This window comes from Phytophthora cinnamomi (assembly GCF_018691715.1).
Source record: "Phytophthora cinnamomi strain GKB4 chromosome Unknown Contig111, whole genome shotgun sequence".
NCBI classification, from domain to species: Eukaryota; Oomycota; class Peronosporomycetes; order Peronosporales; family Peronosporaceae; genus Phytophthora; species Phytophthora cinnamomi.
The window spans coordinates 424733-444273 of NW_027151044.1; the positions used below are offsets into that span (position 1 = coordinate 424733).

Consider the following 19541-nt stretch of genomic DNA (forward strand, 5'->3'; position numbering starts at 1 on the left):
TTCCTGATAAAATAGCATCTTGGAGTTCAAGACCATGGATCCCCAATATACTCGGTGTGTCTTTCAATGCCTCAACAATAGTTATACCAAAAGCGTACACATCTGTTTCGAATGAAGGTGGCAAGCCTGCGAGCATTTCTGGCGATGTATATGCGAGAAGATGTGGCTTCGAGACGTTTTCACTTCCCAAATCTCGAATTTTGGCGACCCCATTGGCTGCTATAACGATGCTGTAACAGGAAATATTCCCGTGAATGACATTTCTGTCATGTAAGTACCGGAGACCAAGTGCTGCTTGATACAGCTTGCTCCATACCTCGACGAAGTTGGTTATATTTCCGGTCATTTCAAGATACTCAAGTAGCGGTCCTTCAGTAGGCTGCTCGTAGACAAACGATGGTCCAGTAAGAAATGTAGCGTTTCCTCGGCATACACCGTACAACTTCACGACGTGAGGATGATTCAGGCGCGACCATCGACTGAGCTCTTCCAAGAAATTGGTAGACCCAATTGGTTTCTTCATCTCAACCCTCGAGTAGAGCCATATCCCTTCTGTATTGTAGTCGTCGTCTGGATCGATTGCAACTTCCAGAATATCCACTGTAGTGTCTGCAAGCCTTTGCTGGACGCCAACTGCCTGGAGCGTCTTCAGGTATCGAAATATGTCAAAATAACCGACCTCGACTGCAACCTGCGCGGGGTACCTCCCGGTGACTTTGTCAGCGTCTACACTGGCACCATTGACAACTAGCGCTTTTACAACTTCTGCGCTACCTGCTGCAGCCGCACAATGGATTGGTCTCCATCCACGTGCATCGCGATGGTTTATGTCTGCTTGGTGATCTAATAACATCTTTACGACGCGTTCGTTGCCGTTCTTGGCTGCGTAGTGAAGTGCAGTTTGATCAGCAAGATCCACGCCACCTAAACTTGCTCAAGCCCTCAACAGCCTGTGGACCGCGCTGAATAGTTCAAGATTCTCCTCCTTCGCATTGGCAGCACAATGTAGAGCGGTGCATCCGCCATGATCTATTGAAGTGACAACGCAATAGTGTTGAGCTAGGCACCGGGCAACGGGGAGATAGCCACCTTCAGCCGTCAAATGCAGTGGCGTTCGACCTTTAGCATCTTCTTTGAGTGTCTTGGAGGTTTTAGTTGAAAGATATTCGACGACGGTGACAGATCCTGTTCGTGAAGCCTCGTGTAGCGGAGTGCGACCTCATTCATCTTTGATAGTCGTAGATGCTCCTTTACCCACAAGCCACTCCACTACGAGCAGGTGCCCGTTATACGCAGCCTGATGCAATGCTGTCTGGCCCTTTTCGTCTTGTTGATCAACAAGAGCGCCGACTCCTGTGCGCCATTGCACTGCAGAAAGATGGCCTCCTGACGCTGCTACACTCAACGGCGGGTAACCAGCCCGAGGATCGGACCCATTCCATTGTAGCCTCATGTACCACGGACCAGCTTCACTAACGAGATCGATGGTCCGGGTGTGGCCTTCTACCTCACCCATCGCGCAAAGCCACTTGACGACGTCCAGCTTCCCTTCACTCGCAGCTTGAAAAGCGACATGCCACACAAAAACATGAACGGATACTTCGTCGAGCCGTCCAGGAATGCCTCGATCCTCCTCATCACTCGCTGCTCCAGAGCAATCCGTGGAACCTCCCGACACACCACCGCTACACTTGCTAGCAGCGGCACCCGCTCCTCGTCGTCCAACTCGGCGCCCATATCGACGGTCTCCGATAAGCGAGTGGGAGGTAGGATATCCTACAGGATCTGCACAGATATCCAACGATACCACTCAGCACCAAGCAAGTCGGACTGAAAACGAATTTCATTATCGCTAGGACTGCATCCTACCTAGCCTAGAACCGTAAGTTTAGCAGAAGCATCCGATACACGACAGTTTACCAAAGTTTAGCGCGTTCCAAGGCACGTGGCGCCGAATTCGGGCTTGAGTTTGTCCTTGATCACTTTGTTGAGGACGGCGGCGGCCACATTTTCCACCACCTCGATGACGATCTTGTACGTCGTGCCCTTCTTGTTGATCTCGTCGGCTGAGAAGTCGAGCAGAGCGCTCGTGAGCTGCGAGATGAGCACGCTCTCGTCTTTGAAGGCGAAGTCCAGCGCCGTGATCGAGTCGAATCCGACCGCGATTTCTTGGATCGACGCGTCCACGAACCGAGTGAGCAACCGCGACACCAGCAGATCGAACTGGTTCGTCAACGCGTATGTCAGGATATTGCTCACCGTGACGTTCGTGCACTCGGAGGTGGCCACTCCGGCAGCACAGCCGAGCATGTCGAAGGTGCCGTTGAGTCCGAGCGTGAGCAGGTCAAGTCCCAGCGTGACGTCCACGTCGATCACGGCCGGGGCGCAAGTCGCGGGGTGCAGGATGTCGGTCCAGCAGATCTGGTACCATTTGTGGTTGAGCTGCGTGACCTCCACCTCGATGGTGGCCGAGACCTGCAGGTTGCCGGAGAAGTCAGCGCCGAGCTGAAGCGTGTCGTGCGAGGTTACGTTGATGTGGCGGGGCACCACCGTCGTGATGCCTGTGATGTTGAGGTCCTTGATGTCAGTGGTGAAGGTGAAGTCCATGCCGAGCAGCGAGAAAGACTCGGCCGCGACGTTCGTCTCTCCGATGACTAGCGGGTCGTCGATGAAGCTCGACAGCAGGTTGCTGCTCACCGCCAAGTCCAGCACGGCGTTGAGCGACGTGAAGTCGGTGGTGCGCTGGGTGAAGTTGATGGCCACGCAGTCCGACAAGTCGGCGGCGTCGGCGGTCAGGAGAGCGGCGGCTGCGACGGCAGTGGAGATCAGGAACTTCATCTTCTTCTTGAGGGCAGGCGGGCAAAATGGAAAGTGGAAGTCTCGAATGTAGGCATTGCGGCTGTAAGGCGGAACAATGGGCTCGTGGTGAGTCGTAATAAGCGGTAGCGTTGACATAGGTGAGTTTGTGACCAGTGTTGAAGTTGTATATGTACTACGGTTGTCAAACCTGATCCCGTTGTCGACCAAGCTTGAACGTGGTTGGGATAGTCGTATCCCGAGCAATTTGTATCCTCAGCGCTTCCCGGTGCTCTTTACTAACACCAGAACGTTCATCATCTCGATGCATTTTGTATGTAGGATTGTTTGTTTGTGTTGTGATCCAAACTCATTACTAATCGGTTGGGTTTCATTCTTCTTACGTACTTTATTTTCCAAGCTGCGAGGAACAACTAATTGTTCCAAGTACACGATCAAACAGAAAACCCCGCGATTTCAATAGGTGCACGAGTTCCCAAGTCTCCGTTTAATTTGAGCATGTGTCCGACTGTGGTCTCTCGCACCCGCCAATACATGCATGCACACGCCAACATTAATACGGGTACGGAAAGCCCTGGCGTGAGATTCAAGCTGTAGCAGTGACGCTGCTGCCGTCTACGCTGATATCGGCTACCTCTCCCAACCTTAACAGTGGCGACGGCAACAACTTCAATGACCTTGGTATATACACGATCGGATTAGTCCATTACAATGTCTTGGTAAGTGAGAGATTTGTCCGGTGCGCGACTAGCTTCGTCCGTTCCCTAAAGTATCAGTCTACCTACGCCTTTGAACGCTCTGCGCACCCACTATAGATGTCACCACGCATAATATTCGCTGGTTAGCATTAGAATTTCAACTTCTGTGTTCCTTGTTTTATCGAAAATAAGTATTGGTACTACGAAATCAGCACCAATAGGAGGACAAAGTCGTACTCCCCCTGAAGAAACGCTGAAACTTAGAAGACGATGTACGGTTTTCATTCTTTTTAATGCCAGCAATGATGGTGGCTCCAGTGCGTACGCCTAGTCGTTGACCTAACATTTGAGGCCACGTCAAACAAAATGATGTTTTGAAAACCATTTGGAGTTTTGGAGATAATGACCCTCTTGGAACCTGAATCCTGAAAGAAAAGTTCCAAGAAAAGGTTTTCCAGAGCTGTTCAGGGAAATTCACCTGGAACCACAAACTTGAAAACCAACCATTCTGAATATTCAGTTTGGTAGGCCAAAGCGGTGCCGACGTGCCCTGTGCTGCCTGTGCCCGCACCACTCCTCCTGTCAAAGCCCAAGTTACTGGTCGAGCTGCTGTCAAAGCCCAACTTCGGGCGTGCGTCGCTGCGCACAAATCTCCGACCCGTGCCTGCGAACAACTGCTCACTCCCGTGTCCGAGCTATTGAGTTGCTGACCGTGCCCACCTCTGAGTTGCTTCGGGGCGGGCTACAACCTCTAATTCATATTGTAGTGATCTTGTGTAGGGCGAAAGATTCGATCTGACAAGTTCCGGGTATCACTACAGTGGGGTAATCTTTGAACTTTACTTTTAACCCTTTCGCGACGAAAGAGCGCACTTTTCGCCCTTAAACAACGCACGAATATCCCCCGCGAAAAGGGGCACATTTTCGGCCTTTTACCAAGGACAAATTATCATTGTGGCATGGCGTATTCACATTATGCTTACGCATGATAAGCGTAAGCATCACATGCTTTTGTATTCACTCACATGATGAATACGCCATGCACCATTGATGATTTGTCCTACATGTAGAAGGCTGTGGGTTTGCAGTTGGAGATTGATCATATAATATGCTCAATAAAACTGTCAAGATGTAAATGCGTACGCAGTACCGTGATTTCGTTAAAGGGCGACTTTTGCGACCTTTTACAATTGACTGACTTAGATTTGTATAGTATATTTAACAAAGGTGGCTCGCGAAAGGGTTGAGGCTTCAGTTAAAAAAAAAAGTGGCACGCACAAGGTATTTTCCCTGGAACCTGGAAAATGTCACTAAAAAGTTTCAGGTTTCAGGTTCCAAGCGTTTGCTGAAGAGGGCTATTGGAGCGATTCCTCACGTAACACCGCATTCCAGCAAGTTCTCAAGTAATCAATGATCACTGGTTCATATTCTTCCAAAGGGCAAAACCTTGTACTACATGTAGTACGTACGTATTCGGTAGTCATCATTGACGACTACCGATTAGCTTCAAAAGGTGGTAGAAAGCGTAAAATCTCTACGTCGATTGTTTTACCACGAGATGTACGATAATGTACAATACGTAAGAACTGAAAAAATATTGAGGTCACACACCCAAACATAATCAGTAATTTCGGGTCCAGACCAACTGGAATGACACTCACGTGATAGCAGAATACTACACTTTCATTTTCGTTCTCACGGTTTGAACGCTCAGCTGGTAGCTTCTTGCTTGAACAGCGCTCTACAAACGCTCACGAGACGATGTCGGTCACAATACTACTTGGATTGGATATTCCAGACCTTTCAAGCGAGATTTTGAGCCAGCTCTCTCGCGTTTTGTGTTGAGACACGCTACAGAAGTATCGTACGTGTTAACCAAAATACAGTTGCTGGCCCTGCCACTCTGTCCTAGTTTACTTTACAATCTACAATAAATTATAACTGTACAATGTCCAGTAAACTTACAGTTTCGCTTGTGGTGCTTTTTGATTTACTTGATTTATTATAGGTGTACAGTAGTCTCTAGTTGATGGCCACGGACCCGAATATTGTATCCTAGAGAATAACGACCTCTCAGCGTGATGTAGGTATTAAATACCCTAAGCGCACATGAAGACCACTTACAGGTGCGTAAGGGTCTCTATTTTCTGAAGGCTAAGGAATTACCGGATGATAAAGGCGCCAGGGAGATGTTACAGGCGGTAACTCCTGAAAATTTGGGGACGCTTGGACTAACCTCCGGGATATCTCTGCCCTTAGTACGTTGCCGCTCTCTGTAAACTGTCCCAGGCTTTTGATCCACGTACAAGGACACAACCACCCCCGTTTTTGTATTAACGTACAGTATGTACGTTGGTGTCCCGAGGAAGCACCTACCCGATTCTCCTCACTTTGAAATTTGCTCTCCTGTGCTCAAGTCTCCAAGCCCAACAACGAGCGAACCCCATGCGTCTCTCTCAAGTTTTGACGATTGCCGCGACGTCTTTCCTATTCGCAAACGATGCGCTCGCTGTGAGCACGGACTCCACCGAGGCCGAGATCTCCACCGTGACGCGGGGTGGACCGAGCCAGCGACTTCTGAGGAGCTATGGCAAGGAGGATGTTGCTTGTTCAGGTTTCCACACTATCCACGGCAGTACTGTTAGAGGGTACGTTTTTCGAACCACTTCGCGTTATGCGCGGCCCTTTTAGCACGTTTGTTTTCCTCGATGAGCACGTTGACGAAGTCTTGCCAGGTTTGTTGCTGTTCCGGTGAGAACTTTGCCATACCTTTCTCAATCTTGAATCATGGCCCAACTCGCTAGCCTTGCCTTTAAGGCGGTCGATTTGCTCCAGGGAGAAAAGTTTTGAGAGGCCGCGTTCCTCATCAGACTCGTCATCTTCCTCAGTAGTGAAACTGCGTACCGCAGAGTCAGCTGCGTCATACTCATGTGATTTTTTTTGCGGAATAATAGAGATCTCTCGAGTTGTTCGTTACTTACTGTTTTGTCTTTGTTTTTAATCGGTTTAGTTGTTACTTCCACTGCCCTACTATCCTAATCGGATCTAGTACAGTAGTAGGAGCTAAAGCAGAGCTGCGTAAATGGAAAGTTTGCCTTCACTTTTACCAGTCACACTCCGAGAGAACACTGTTTGAAACTGTCACTTTATTACTACTAGATAAAACTGGACATGCATATGGGTCTGCACAAGGAACTACTTAGTATGTCAATAATACGGACGTGTTGGCTCACGCGGACCGTACGATAAACCAAAATTGTCCGGGTTATTCATCAGATAGTTTTATTCTACATCCAAATCGCTGTACTTTCGAAGCCTGAGTCGCACGTTTTGATCGAGAAATATTGACAATCGAGAGATTGACCTCAAGTCACCAATGTTGTAAAGTTTCGTGCTACCAAAAAGCAGTCAATGTTTAGTTTAACCACTCGTTTTTACTTGATCATGACATGCATCCTCTTATTTTTCATTTCATTTTCCGCGGATAATGCCGTTCGAGCTCACGGTGCACTCGTGTTCACATCTATCGAGTTTTTCTATAGATAAGATAGAGAAACTAGATGTCCAGTCTTATCTACTTGTGTGTTTGGAAAGGTCAAATGCACAAGATGGAATCCGGTGGACGAGTGTCTTCGACTTATCCACCGCAGCATTAATCGGATCTACCCATATTCGAGGTCGACGTTGACGTCGATAACTGCTTCCCCGAGATTCTACGGTACGAGTACCAGAACAAGAGCCCTCTACTACAGAAGCCACCCGTCTAGCTGAGTTGTATGAGGTGTTCAGATTGTTCAGGTATGCAAAATATGCGCTCTAAAATTGAGACTTTTTGCGTGCCTGCACTGGAGCCCGGTGTAAAAGTAGGAGTATACAAGAAACTGGCGACAATTGCCTACGTCACGGTGGAGCACATTGCCGCCTTGGTGATTTCGTCTCAGGTAGCGTGTGTGATAGCAACATTACGAACATTTGAAATAAATGCGAGCTTAAAAAAATCACGAGCTGTACGTTTCTACCAGCTGCAACGACAATCGCTTCGTTATTATTCTCGGACGTATTGCGGGTAACATTACGCAAACACCGGATGAGCTCGATTTCACCCTTTCTTGCTGCTTCGAAGGTCCCGTTGCTCACCTCAGGCGGTATACACTCCTCCTTGTGCAGGAGCTCTTCATTCATACTTAATGGAGAGCATTTGTTCTGCCTTCGATGATCAGTTAAGAAAGAAAAAAAAACGTTAACGGTATCTGGGGAAAATTAGTTGCACTGAAAGAGAAGAAAGTTGAGTTTACTGAGCATTCTTTGTGAATCCGACAGCTGAAGACTACAAAAAAAAACGTGAAAGAGCGCCTAACTTCACGACTGCATTAAAATGCAGCGAGCAAGGATTCATGTTTAGGTCATTCAATCTGGTCACGCTAGTGACGGCGACGTGGATGTTCGATACATGTAGACCGATAACCTCGACAGACCAAGACTCGTTTGACACTCGCTTAAACGGTCGTGCTGGCCTAATAGACATAATCGAATTCACCACCCACTTCACCGACTACGACACCAGCCAACTCTTCTACCAATGTCGGTGCAACTTCTCGCCTCAGTTTTCGGCGCCAAGATCACACCTGCCTCCGCTGCCTTTGAAGCCGCCGCAGTGGAACCGCCAGCCACCAAAGTCCCGCTCGACCCCACCGAGCAACAGCCAGATGACGCCAAAGACACTGCTGCGGCTGATCCGTTGGATGCTAAAAACGCGGACGAGCCAGGCAATGGTGAAGCCGATCAGGGGTCAACACCCGCACCCAATGAAGCGGAACTAGCTCGCAACAATTGGTTGGAGCTTCGCTCCCGTGTCGAGAGCGTCGACCCCCGAGTTTTCGCCTTCCGAGAGGACCCCAAGTATCTGCAGCAATGCGCGGAAGCCAAGCAGCGCCGCTCGGCGGCCGCGACGACGCAAGTCACTCCAGCTTGGCACTAATTCTTGCTAGGTATATCCATAGCACAGGTGGTTGAAATAGCATAGCAAAGTATGCTCGACTCGGGGGATAGCCCTGCGAAGGTCCGTAGCACTATACGAACCCTATTTTGCATTGTTGGCGTTGAAATGGAGGCAAGTTCATATATTCACGATGCGTTTTTTCGGTCCAAGAAGTGGCATCTTTCGGTGGTCGATATTTGCTTCATGTGTATTTTGTAGAGGCGAGGAATACGGTTTCCATCCCTCCATCTACCATTCGTGGGGATACACAGTCGACAAATTATCTTTTGCAACGCCTACGTGCGCTCACATTATTCACCTGTGGCTCTGATTGCACACGCTACGGCGAAGTTGTACGTGGGATCCCAGCGACCCCAAGCACCGCTTCGAAACGAAGCCCCACCGAGACGCAGTCCATCATGACAATGCATCGACTTCCTCTCCACGCGATGGAGCACCTGGGAAAACCGTGTTTTATCAGATTGCAGCTCCAACGACAAGTGTCATGCCACACGACGTCCGCGTGAATCTGCATCAAGGCGGTGGCTCGATGAGAGGCCTCCTTAATCCTTGAATGGCAGCGAGATCGAGCGCCAACGTTGCTCTCGTCCCTCACTTTCAATTCCGCCCATCAGAAGCGACGACGACGCTCACTCGCTGTGCAACCCCCGCGTACACTTTCGACCACCAAAAGAGATGAACGACTCGTCGACACCCGAGCAGCACCGCACGGACAGTGGCGGACACCGACTTGTGCTGCACCCGTCAGGCGGATACGTGAACGTCCCCGTGGATTTCGTCGTCACCCCGGTTTCCAGTCCTCAGGACGAACTGCTGTGCAAATACAGCGGCAGTCGCTGCACCAACCCTAGAAGCATGAAGCGCAACGGGGACCTGCACAACCTGTGCGAGTTCCACCGCGAGCGCGCCAACGCGAACCAGAGTCGCTTCGACGCCAAGCTGAGACAGAACCGTCAACTGGACCAAGGCGGACAATCGTCAACGGAGGCCTCCGATCTCCCCGAACCGATCCCGGTCTCGGTGAACTCCCCCGACCCACCGTTGAACGAGTGGGAGGCGGACTTGTTACTGGAGACCATGCAGGACAGCAGCTGAGGCGACCAAAATCTAGGAAAACGGTTAGCAAAGGTGATCGATCGACCGATCCATTCGACGACATCTGGCAGAGTATAGACTGCACTTTCAGTGCCAATTCATCCGTTTTGGTGGTGTGTTTTTCGACGTCTTTGCCATCGATCGCCTCACCACAGACCTGACTGGCCGCCGTCGATGCACATTACCGTGCACACGAGGCCTAGCAACGTACTTGTATGTGAGTCAGCGCGGTCATAGAGCGTGCTAGGCGAATCCAGCGTGAAAAATTCGAGTCCAGGCTATGGCGAACCGACTCAAGTGTCGGGCGGTACGTGGTGTACCACCTCGATAACGCTGGCAGCGGATTGCCTCGGTGGGGGATTTGGCATTGGCTCAAGGCCGGGCGCTCCGTTGATCGTAATGCTGTCGACGACGCTCGCGACGTTCCGCTGGACCTTTGACCGCATGCGCGAGAGGTGGTACACACCGCGTTGACCTGGAGGCGGCCGAGATCGAGCTGCTGTCGCACGAAGCTTCTACCGGCAAAGCTCGTGATAATTTCGCCGAGAGCTCGCACCCAAGCACAAAGGTCGACAAGAAGATCGCGCCACGCTGGACGAGGCGAACCACCATTGCTACTATGTGATGACAGTCGCTCCCTCGGTCTCCGCTCGCCCAAAGCAGCGACAACGGAGACCTTTGTGCCCCGTGTGCTGTCACTCGAGCTGACTTCTGAGCCCTCCGTCAGCCGTTGACAGCGGTCTCGGTCGCCTTCTTCTCGCCCGTCTCCGCTCGGCCTTACGTCAGTTCCCACTCGGTCCGCTGCCAGGCTGTCACTCGCAATCAACCCGCAGCAGCCCAGCAAGCAGCACTCGCCGTTTTCCAGCCCGGAGCGCACGCACACAATGGACTCATCCGGCCAGCCCAACCAGCAGCAGCACATCCGCGTGCTGCTGGACGAGGACGGCCACCGCCTCGTGCAGCTGCCCTCGGGCGGCCGCATCGCCGTGCCCTACGACCCGCTCTACGAGGCGGAGCGGGCCGCCGCCGAGGCCGCCAAGGCCACCGACCCGCCCGACGAGCTGCGCTGCAAATATAAAAGCACGCGCTGCATGAACCCGCGCGCCAAGAAGCGCAACGGCGAGCTGCACAACTTCTGCCAGATGCACCGCGAGCGCGCCAACCAGAACCAGCGCAACTCGGAGCAGCGCAAACGCAGCAGCAAGCAGGGCTCCACCACGCCACGCTCGCGGCGGGCAGCCTCCGCGCCGCAGCAACAGCACAGTGACAACCAGCGGGACCAATGCATCGAGGAGGAGAAGCTCTCCCCCACCTTCGGCCACGCGCCGCACATCCACATCCCGGAGCCGCTGCAGGCCACTGACAGCCCGCACCCGGAGCCCACGTACGACGAGCTGAAGGAGACGGCCATGCTGCTGAGCTTCCCGGACCGAGACCGAGACTCGGCCGAGCAGTGACCCCCAATCAATTAGCCACTCACTCTCTCACCCGTGACGGAGTACTACTAGCACGCGTCCTACCAACATGAAAAAACTTTTGTATGTATTATCTTGCATGAGTCGAGCCTCCATCGCGAGCTTCTGGAGGAGACCAGCTGTCGCCGCTTCAACATGCCCGTTTCTGGCAAATAGACAAGGCTGGAGCCGAAAAAGACTGCGTCTAAACGACAAAGCTGGGAAAGGCTGTGGCAAGGCGAAGAGCGAGGAGTGGAGCGATGCGTGGAGTTAGAGCGCTGTGCGAAAGGAGCGTGCACGCTGGACAATTTGGATCGATAAGCCTGGCCCAGGCCCTAGGTGCAGAGCGCGACCACAGAACGAACCGGAGACAATAGGGCTCTTGAGTGCTTTTGGGCCACCCAGCTCTGTGCAGCAGCGTCGTCGCCTCCACCAAGCGCTGAGAAGGTCTCCAAGGTCGAGGAAGTAGGTTAACGCGACGTGGGGCACGCAAGTGCAGCCGTGGTCCTGCGGACCGGAAGTGTGAGCTCAACTGGCAGAGAGTTGTTAACGATGCAGCTGCTAGACGCAACACTCCGAGTTGAGATCGTGCTACTGGTGACTATGCCGGAGCAGGCGAACGAACCCACCAAGCCACACCAACCATTAGTTAGCAACCAAGCACGCCCCCAATCTGCTGTGCGCACGGTGCATTGTCGCTTCAAAGGCATTACATGCATTACCCGTCGACCGTATTCCGACCACTGGTCGGTAAAGCTTCATCGTGCTACCTTGCCTTACCTTACTCCACAAAACTCATTCCTCTCGACCCCAAAACAAGTGTACAAAGAAGTTACCCAAAAACCCATTTCCCAAGAAGAGCCCATTTCTCTCTGCAGGACCATGGCGAGCTCGTCCTGCCCGGCGCGGCGCTCGTCCTTCTCGCTGGACGAGAAGCGCCGCGTGCTGGAGCACCTGCGCGCGACCGGCCGCGTGCGCGAGACCATCGCGCGCTTCTACCCGCAGCTGCCGGCCGAGGCCTACGACGCGCGGCGGCGGCTGGTGCTCAGCTGGCGCCGCAAGGCGCGCGAGATCCTGGCGGGCGCCTCCACGCGACAGGGCGCGGCGCGTCGGCGCATGCGCAAGCCCAAGGCGCCCACGCCGCAGCCGCCGCGGCCGCGCGGCCTCGCGGGCGCCCAGGAGCTGCAGGACGAGCCCATTCCGACTCAAAATGGGCAAGAATTGCCCGACTTCGAGCCCATTGTGCTCCAGCGAGGCAGGCCCAGAAAGGAAGAGACCCATTTCGAACGGCAGGACGAGACTCAAAATTCAGGACGGGACCAAAATTTGGGTAAAGTGGATCAAATTCAGGACAAGGAGCAGGACCGAGAGCAGGACCAGGAGGACCAGGAAGGAGGCATCCAGGACCTCATCGCCAGTGCAGTCGAGCAGTCTGTCGCCCCGGAAGAAGAGCAGGTCGAAGCAGAAGACGTGGAGCCTAGGACGGGATCAGGATACGGGTCAGATTTAGGATCAGGTGCCAGTGCAGGCAATGCAGCGGAGACCAGGACGACAACTGCTGCTGCTGCTGCAGCCCAGCGAGGGACCAGAGGACTTCCTTCTCGCTGGACGAGAAGCGGCGCGTGCTGGAGCATTTGGCGGCCTGCAAGAGTGTGCGCGAGACCATCGAGAAGTTCTACCCGGACCTGCCGCCCGAGGACTTCAACACCCGCCGCAGGACTATTTGGCGCTGGCGGACGTGCGCCGAGCAGATCGTGGCCGGCTGCGCGGACGACAAGGCCAGTGCGCGCAAGAAGATTCGGCCGCGGGGGATCGTCTGCCAGCGCGGACCGAAGCAGGTGGGCCCGCAGGACGTGGTGGATCGCCTGCTCACGTCGGTGAAGAAGTCGGAGCAGCGCGCGCTCAAGAGGAGGAGCAACGCGGTGCTCAGACCAGCTCCTCCGGTGCCAGGACTGCTGGCGGAGCGGCAGATTGACGCTCTCGTGTTTTCAGCGCTCGGACTGCCGCCCACGACGAGGTTTCAGCCCATACAACCAGCTCCAGCGAGCACAGCCAGCGCAGCAGCAACAGCAGCAACAGCAGCAGCAACAACAGCAACAACAGCAACAACAGCAGAGGCATCGGCTGGGCCGACGATGCACCCGCTGCGACGCGGCGAAGTAGCATTCGCTATTCGTCGACGCTAAACGCCGACTCAGTTTGGATTTAATGTTTCTATTGAGTGACTGACGTATGGATATGAATTTGCTACTGCTACGAGTCGGCAGTGCTTTTAGGTGGTCTCTGCGGCTTTACCTCGATCAACTCAAATTTCGTCGCCAACGACGGAGCTCGATCCGGGTTGAGTACGACAATTGTGCTCTTCCTCATTGGTGGCTCTTCGTGTTCGAGAGGTACCGGCTCCGGGAGAATACTTCCTCGATGCATCGCACCTTGGTCTGTGGATCTTATGGTGCTGCCGTTCAGTTGGGGATTGCTCGCGGCGGAGGGCTGGAGTAGGCGGGCAAATCTACGGCACCGGAACGTGTAGCCCAGGGCTACGAACAGCAACAGCGTCAGCCCTTCATCTCTGAGGAGTGAAGTCCACGCGGATGAATTTTCGGTCGCGTCGTATACAAGATCCACGATGCCAAAGATGCACGAAAAGGTGATATACACTGCGAGCAACGCGCGGAAGCGGCGAAACAGCATGAATTTGATGTAGACGGGCGTGAGCTGGGGGTCCAGGTTGAGCTGACGCACCAATGCGAGCTGGTACTTGAGCATGTTCAGGTTGAAGGCCGAGTTGTACCATACCATGAACACCACGCTGGCCCAAGAAAGCCCCCAAACGATAACAACAAGCAACTGCTTGTCTCCCGTGTACTTCAACACAGCATACGAACCTGCCCAGCTCAGCGTTACGAATCGGATCCATGGGACTTCGCGCGGGTGTAGGGCAGGCCGCGTGATCTTCCAGCCTTTGGCGATGACAATCACCACCTCTGCAAACACTGCCAGTGCAACAAGCTGCGCCAGGACAGCGACGTTCTGAATGAGGCTGCGCGGGGTGCCCACCACTTTGTCGTCCGCGTAGAGATCTACGAAAGTAAACAACGAGTAGCACATCTGTGTGACTGGTACGAGCTTCATTTTGTTTTGGAGCTCGACGACGGCGCCGCGCGCGGCTGCACGGATGTGTACTATCCACACGAACGCGGTGGCTCCCCAGACAAGCGAGCTCAGCCCGTAGAAGATCGTCTCAAAACTTGTCGTTTTGCCGAGGCAGTCTCCCTTCGAGTTGCAGAGATTCATTAACACTGTTCCGCGGAGTGTTGGAGGCAGAGCTAGTGAGGTTATGCACCCTTCGTCCTCCGCAACACGAGAGATCTGGCTCATGTAAGACGACGGGTAATTGCCTGGGCAGTAGAAGCATGGGGTGTTATCCTTGGGACTTTGGTTAAACGCAGGAGCGTAGTTGGACCCAGGTGGGTGGTTCAGACACGACCGAAGGATGCCATCCTGACCACCTACCGTCTCACAAGAATCGATGAAGAACAGCACAGTATTCGAACTGCCCGAGTTGGATTTGGAGTCTCGTCGATCCGTACTCGCACCCTGATCATTGTTGCCGAGCAAGGAGTACGCCGACGGGGACATTTCGTCCATTGAACCTGTCACAACCTTGAGGGATTGATACACATATTCGTCGGAAGACTCGTCCTCGAGTGGGAACGACTGGCAGTAGTAATCCAACGTGCGATTCACCATTGCACAGTAGGGTGGCATATGAATGTTAGTCATGTCATCTCCGGACATTGGAAGATTCAGGAAGGCCTCCGCAGCGTCTTCATTGCAGGCGAGAAGATAAAGCATGTCGCGTCCTGCGTCGGCTCTCGGTACTGCGATGGTAAGCAAGAGGGTTAAGGCGATCTCGAAAGTTCCGTCGTCTCCGAGTTCGTACTGTCCTAGGTACTGCAATCGTGATGCGTAACTCGCTATCGTCACTTGGTAGTAATAATTGGGGTCACTGGACGAAGTCGACGGTACTGATGCGTAGGGCATGACCATATCACCGTGTGCGGTGGGTACTAAGCTCGCGAGGAGCAAGAGGGGAGCGATGATCATGGCACAGTGTGGGTGCGTTGGGCGAGTGGTGGAGCTTGGCGGGGCTATTGCTTTCCACGAGCGTGAACAGAATCGGATTTCGGGACGTCGATAACAAAGAAACTCGTGAATGCTGTCGGCTGACGAGGCCGAACCATGCAAGTATATATATGGAGTGACGATGAGATCAGAAAGAGAGCACGTGGTCTATAAATGACGCCCTCAACGCAAGTTGTCCTATATCCGAGATAGCGGTCTGACACCACTGCTCAAGACTGCGGAGCTTGAACCGCATTCATCAATGACGAAAGCAGATTTTAACCGTTTAAAAATGTGGCCCCGCAAAAAAGGCAATACCTCGGTGGACAGAAGAGGTGTGTACAAAAAACCTTGTCGGGATAACCACCCCATGCAATCGGCAAGTTTTGTAGAAATCGCTCTCCAAATCGTCAAGGAAAACGATCATGCTCAAGCTCGCCTCTCACGCCACGGCTACATCTTCGGGCTATCAACATTGAAGCAGCCAGACGTTGAGAAATTCAGTGAAGACTCAACTGGTGCAGCCAGGGATCCTTCAACCAGACGAATACAACCAGTACCAACATTGGGACCGCAACTATCTGTTGCAGAAATCGAAATATTCAAGGCACCAGAGTGTGAACCATCTCAGAAGCAAAAGCTTCTGGATGGTGTTTTCTCACTGGAGGAGGGACGTCGATTTCTACAGCGGAGTGCACAGCTACTCTAAAGAGTCTTTACGACTGAATTCATTATCCTCGTCGAGTACACAGAGGTCATCGTCCCGTTCATTTATTGTAAGTCGCTCAGATCTTTCATCATGGTTGCTGAAGTTCTGACGTAATGCGTTTATCCTGTTAGCCATCTACATGACCGCCACTTTTTATCTGCCGAACCGCATGTATTACCCGCAGCTCAAGTCTCTTGACGAGGAGACACTGGAAACAAATATCGGAAGTGTGACCGTGTATGGCGTGGCTGAATTGGTATCTCTTTTGATCATCGGGTATTGATCGAGCGCAAGGTCGGAATATCTATGCTACACATGCTCTCTTTCGTGCTTGACAAAGGGTGGTATATCGTGCAATCCAACCTATTCCTTTGGATTTTCTACACAGTACAAAACTCTCTGGAGCACAATGGTGCGTGGTGGGAAATACTGATCAGAATGCGATATATTTTTTTTTTCTCACAGCCTGTATCCAATGCTGGGTGTGTTGCAGGAGCTGACTTTAGCTGGACCTTTACATGACTGAAGCACTAGTGTATACAGCGCATTCGGGAATTATCAGCGCATTGTTGTTCCTATGCTGAGAGTCTGTTCACTCTGAATTGATATCGAGGCGGGCAGGCTGTCGGAATGCATAATTATCTCGTTCTTATATACTTCGAAGTATACATGTACAACAGTCCAAATTCGAACTCCGTAGACGTTTAAACGGCGTAACATTCCCGACAAGAAGTTAAAGTAAAGATAACTTCTTTGCAGCAATGATCGAGGTGCAGGTTTTAGCTTGGAAGTAAGGTATATCGAGTTCACTTACAAAAACGGTCTCAAGTAGCCAAAACGAGGTGCAATTAGATTAAAAACACAGTTCACACAAGTGCTCCATGTAAAGTCCATTGCTCGAGAATTCTGCCAAAGATGCGAGGACCGCAGCTTCTGGTGACGCTTCACAGGTTCTGCACCAGTACCAAGTCAAGATTCGTGGACACTACCCGAATCGAAAGGTGTGTGTGTGTGCAATTTTGAGTTCAAATGACTTCCTGGGCGGGGGTTATCAGAACTGTGTTCAGAAATACTCTTTGTGCTTCACCGCAGATGATCGTCCATGCTCGTTTCATTGAGTGCACGTGTACCACTATCATGTTCTGCATGCCGAATCGCGCTTACTACCCAGAGCTAAAGGGATACGATGATGCAATGCTCAAGGATAAAATCTGCAACATAGCCATTTTAAGGGATCCGAACTGTTGCTGCTAGTGGTATGTGGATACACACTTCAGCGAAGGTTCGATACCCCCACGACTTGTTCGGACCGTGCTCCTATCAATATTCTACCCCGTCCAAAACACGCTACAGTACAACGGTACGCGGGTACCCGAGGATGTTGTGCGGTAAATATTGTATCATTCTCTACTTACCGCTTGTGCATCATTAGGGGCCGACTTTAGCCTGGCATTTAGCTGGCTTAGAACCACACCGTGATGTATACATGCAGAAGAAAACATGAAATCGGTCGCGAGTGGATAATCTACGAATTTCCTTGGATCATGTTCATCCTGCTGACAGAGGAGTCAGCAAGCAGTGCGATATTGCATTTGTTTAAATACTCGACTTGTTTGCCTCTGTGATTTATAAATGAGGAGAACGTTCAGTTTCAACGGCCTTATCCATGTGGTATAAATGAAAGCGATATTTATACCAAACTCCGAGCGCAAGGTTTTGACTCCCATCACTACAGAATTGGCCCATCAGGTTGAGATCACAATGTCGCCAGGCTGTCGCTCAACTTTTACCTCCCTTGTTTCGTTTAGTATACTGCTACTATCATGCGTGGCTACGACTCGCGTATCAGCTTCAGGAGCAATGGCGACGCTGTTCGGCCAGTCCGACTTTCATCATGAAGTGTCCCTGGACAGCAAGTTCTCTCCGCTTGAATTCCTCGCTAAATTTGACCTTGAACACGGCGGGTGGTTCGAGTTTCAGCTCGATGTTCACTTCTCATTGGTGACCTTGCAGGAGAGTGATGACCGCATCATGCTCTACTTGCTGGCATGCGATGAATCTGCTAAAGCGTTTCTCAGCCTCCCGTCGGATTCCTCGGCCAGCACCAACAAAACTTCAGTGCCTTCGTACTGCGCTATGCCCAACCGTACACTTGACTACTACTGCCAGTCCTTTCCCCTTGAGAACCAGTCTCATGACAAATCATTTTACAAGTCAACCAAGAAAATCATCGGCGTAGCTGACAATGGCACAAGCGAAGCCGAGTATGACATCCTCACTGCAAGTAACTCAACTAACCTCAATTTTTACATCGATGCATGTGAGCTGTTAGGAGGTGACGAGGGCATTTTGAGATCATGTCTGGAGTACCCTCCGCCAGCGTCCGACGGAAACGCGTGCTTCTACTGCCCGAAAAATTACCCATACTTGTCGGATACAGAACGCAAGCTCTGGTCGGAGGAATGCGAAGTTTCCCCCGCTGCGAACCAAGTTGTCCTGGGGACTGTGGCTGTGAATTTGTGCACGGAGGATGGCGAGTGCTTGTGGCAGTCTGATAGCTATCTGGTGGGGTTTTACGGCGCCAGTTCTGTAGTGTGGGGGCTTGCGGCTTTGTTTGGAATGGTGCATTTGTACGCTACGCCACCTGGGTCAGTGGTAGCTTTGCACTACAAATTGATGAGGGTGCCGCTGACACAGTTCGTCTACTCGGCTTTATCCTTCGCCACAAAGTCCACGGCAGGGTATTTTGCGAGTCCAAAGTTTAATGTACTAGCTGTCGTGACGCTGGTAGCGCAGGCTGTGGCGTTAGCAGTGTCGGCCGAGGTAGCTCTATTCATCGCTGCAGGCTGGGGTATCACACAGGCAACGCTGGACCGGATTGACACGATCCGTATTCGTTGCGTAGCTATAGAATGGGCTATAGCTTTCGTGATGCTGAAACAATTGGACGTGGACAGCATCGGCATCGCTGTCATCTGGGGTATCTCGTGGTTCTCCATTGTGTTCTTGATCCACTATTACGCGACAGCGAACTTGAAGATGCTTCGACTGCGATACAGGATCGGAGAGCAGGTCAACATCGACACGTCGGTGGTCATGTGGAAGGGAACGCTATTTCTCCACTATCGACGACTTCAGAAGGGCTACATTTTCATCGCCACTGTGGCTTCGCTGGCCGCGTCGGACAATCGCTGGCACATCTGGGAGTGGATTTCCGTGCAAGGCCATGAGGTCCTCATGTTTTTCTTCTACGCTGCTCTGAGCTACATCTGCCGGAGTCAGCAATTCCGCTTTAGCGAGCTGGAAACCCTTGAAATTGCCATTGAAGAGGGCGCCGAGGGGGCAGATACAGCAACCAGTCAAGACAATTCGTCAGGTGAAGCTGTTAGCACCTCCAGCGTCATTCCTGTAATCAAGGAATCAGTGCGCAAGAAAGTTGCGACGGCTTTAGTGCTCAACCCGGACAAAAGCGTGTTGTTGGGCACTGCTTACACGTTCGAGAAGCCTGAGGAAGCAAATGATGAGTCGCGTGCGAAAGAAACGCCAGGTGCAAGCGCAAGTTAGATTATCGTGATTGAGAAAGATGCAACAAGTGCTACGTAGGGTTAAGTGCTGGTGTTACTACTGATCGCCGCGCACGTCGA

General features: G+C 52.1%; 7 protein-coding genes across 7 annotated transcripts; 5 read left to right on the plus strand and 2 right to left on the minus strand.

Moving 5' to 3' along the window:
* Positions 1–1926: 1926 nt before the first annotated feature.
* On the minus strand, positions 1927–2955 carry IUM83_15766 (Serine/threonine protein kinase; the record flags this gene model as incomplete). The annotated part of the gene is made up of 1 exon (XM_067940606.1): positions 1927–2955. The coding sequence occupies one exon, from the start codon at positions 2953–2955 to the stop codon at positions 1927–1929; it is 1029 nt and encodes a 342-aa protein (XP_067782033.1).
* A 5139-nt stretch (positions 2956–8094) lies between these two features.
* On the plus strand, positions 8095–8493 carry IUM83_15767 (uncharacterized protein; the record flags this gene model as incomplete). The annotated part of the gene is made up of 1 exon (XM_067940607.1): positions 8095–8493. The coding sequence occupies one exon, from the start codon at positions 8095–8097 to the stop codon at positions 8491–8493; it is 399 nt and encodes a 132-aa protein (XP_067782042.1).
* Positions 8494–9189: 696 nt separating this feature from the next.
* Positions 9190–9609, plus strand: IUM83_15768 (uncharacterized protein; the record flags this gene model as incomplete). Its single annotated transcript, XM_067940608.1, has 1 exon — positions 9190–9609. The coding sequence occupies one exon, from the start codon at positions 9190–9192 to the stop codon at positions 9607–9609; it is 420 nt and encodes a 139-aa protein (XP_067782035.1).
* Positions 9610–10493: 884 nt separating this feature from the next.
* On the plus strand, positions 10494–11066 carry IUM83_15769 (uncharacterized protein; the record flags this gene model as incomplete). The annotated part of the gene is made up of 1 exon (XM_067940609.1): positions 10494–11066. One exon carries the CDS (start codon positions 10494–10496, stop codon positions 11064–11066), a length of 573 nt encoding a protein of 190 aa, XP_067782034.1.
* An 879-nt stretch (positions 11067–11945) lies between these two features.
* Positions 11946–13249, plus strand: IUM83_15770 (uncharacterized protein; the record flags this gene model as incomplete). The annotated part of the gene is made up of 2 exons (XM_067940610.1): positions 11946–12562; positions 12637–13249. The coding sequence occupies 2 exons, from the start codon at positions 11946–11948 to the stop codon at positions 13247–13249; spliced, it is 1230 nt and encodes a 409-aa protein (XP_067782082.1).
* Positions 13250–13316: 67 nt separating this feature from the next.
* Positions 13317–14918, minus strand: IUM83_15771 (putative transmembrane protein; the record flags this gene model as incomplete). The annotated part of the gene is made up of 1 exon (XM_067940611.1): positions 13317–14918. The coding sequence occupies one exon, from the start codon at positions 14916–14918 to the stop codon at positions 13317–13319; it is 1602 nt and encodes a 533-aa protein (XP_067782083.1).
* Positions 14919–17757: 2839 nt separating this feature from the next.
* IUM83_15772 (putative transmembrane protein) lies at positions 17758–19461 on the plus strand (the record flags this gene model as incomplete). The annotated part of the gene is made up of 1 exon (XM_067940612.1): positions 17758–19461. One exon carries the CDS (start codon positions 17758–17760, stop codon positions 19459–19461), a length of 1704 nt encoding a protein of 567 aa, XP_067782081.1.
* Between the last annotated feature and the right edge of the window lie 80 nt (positions 19462–19541).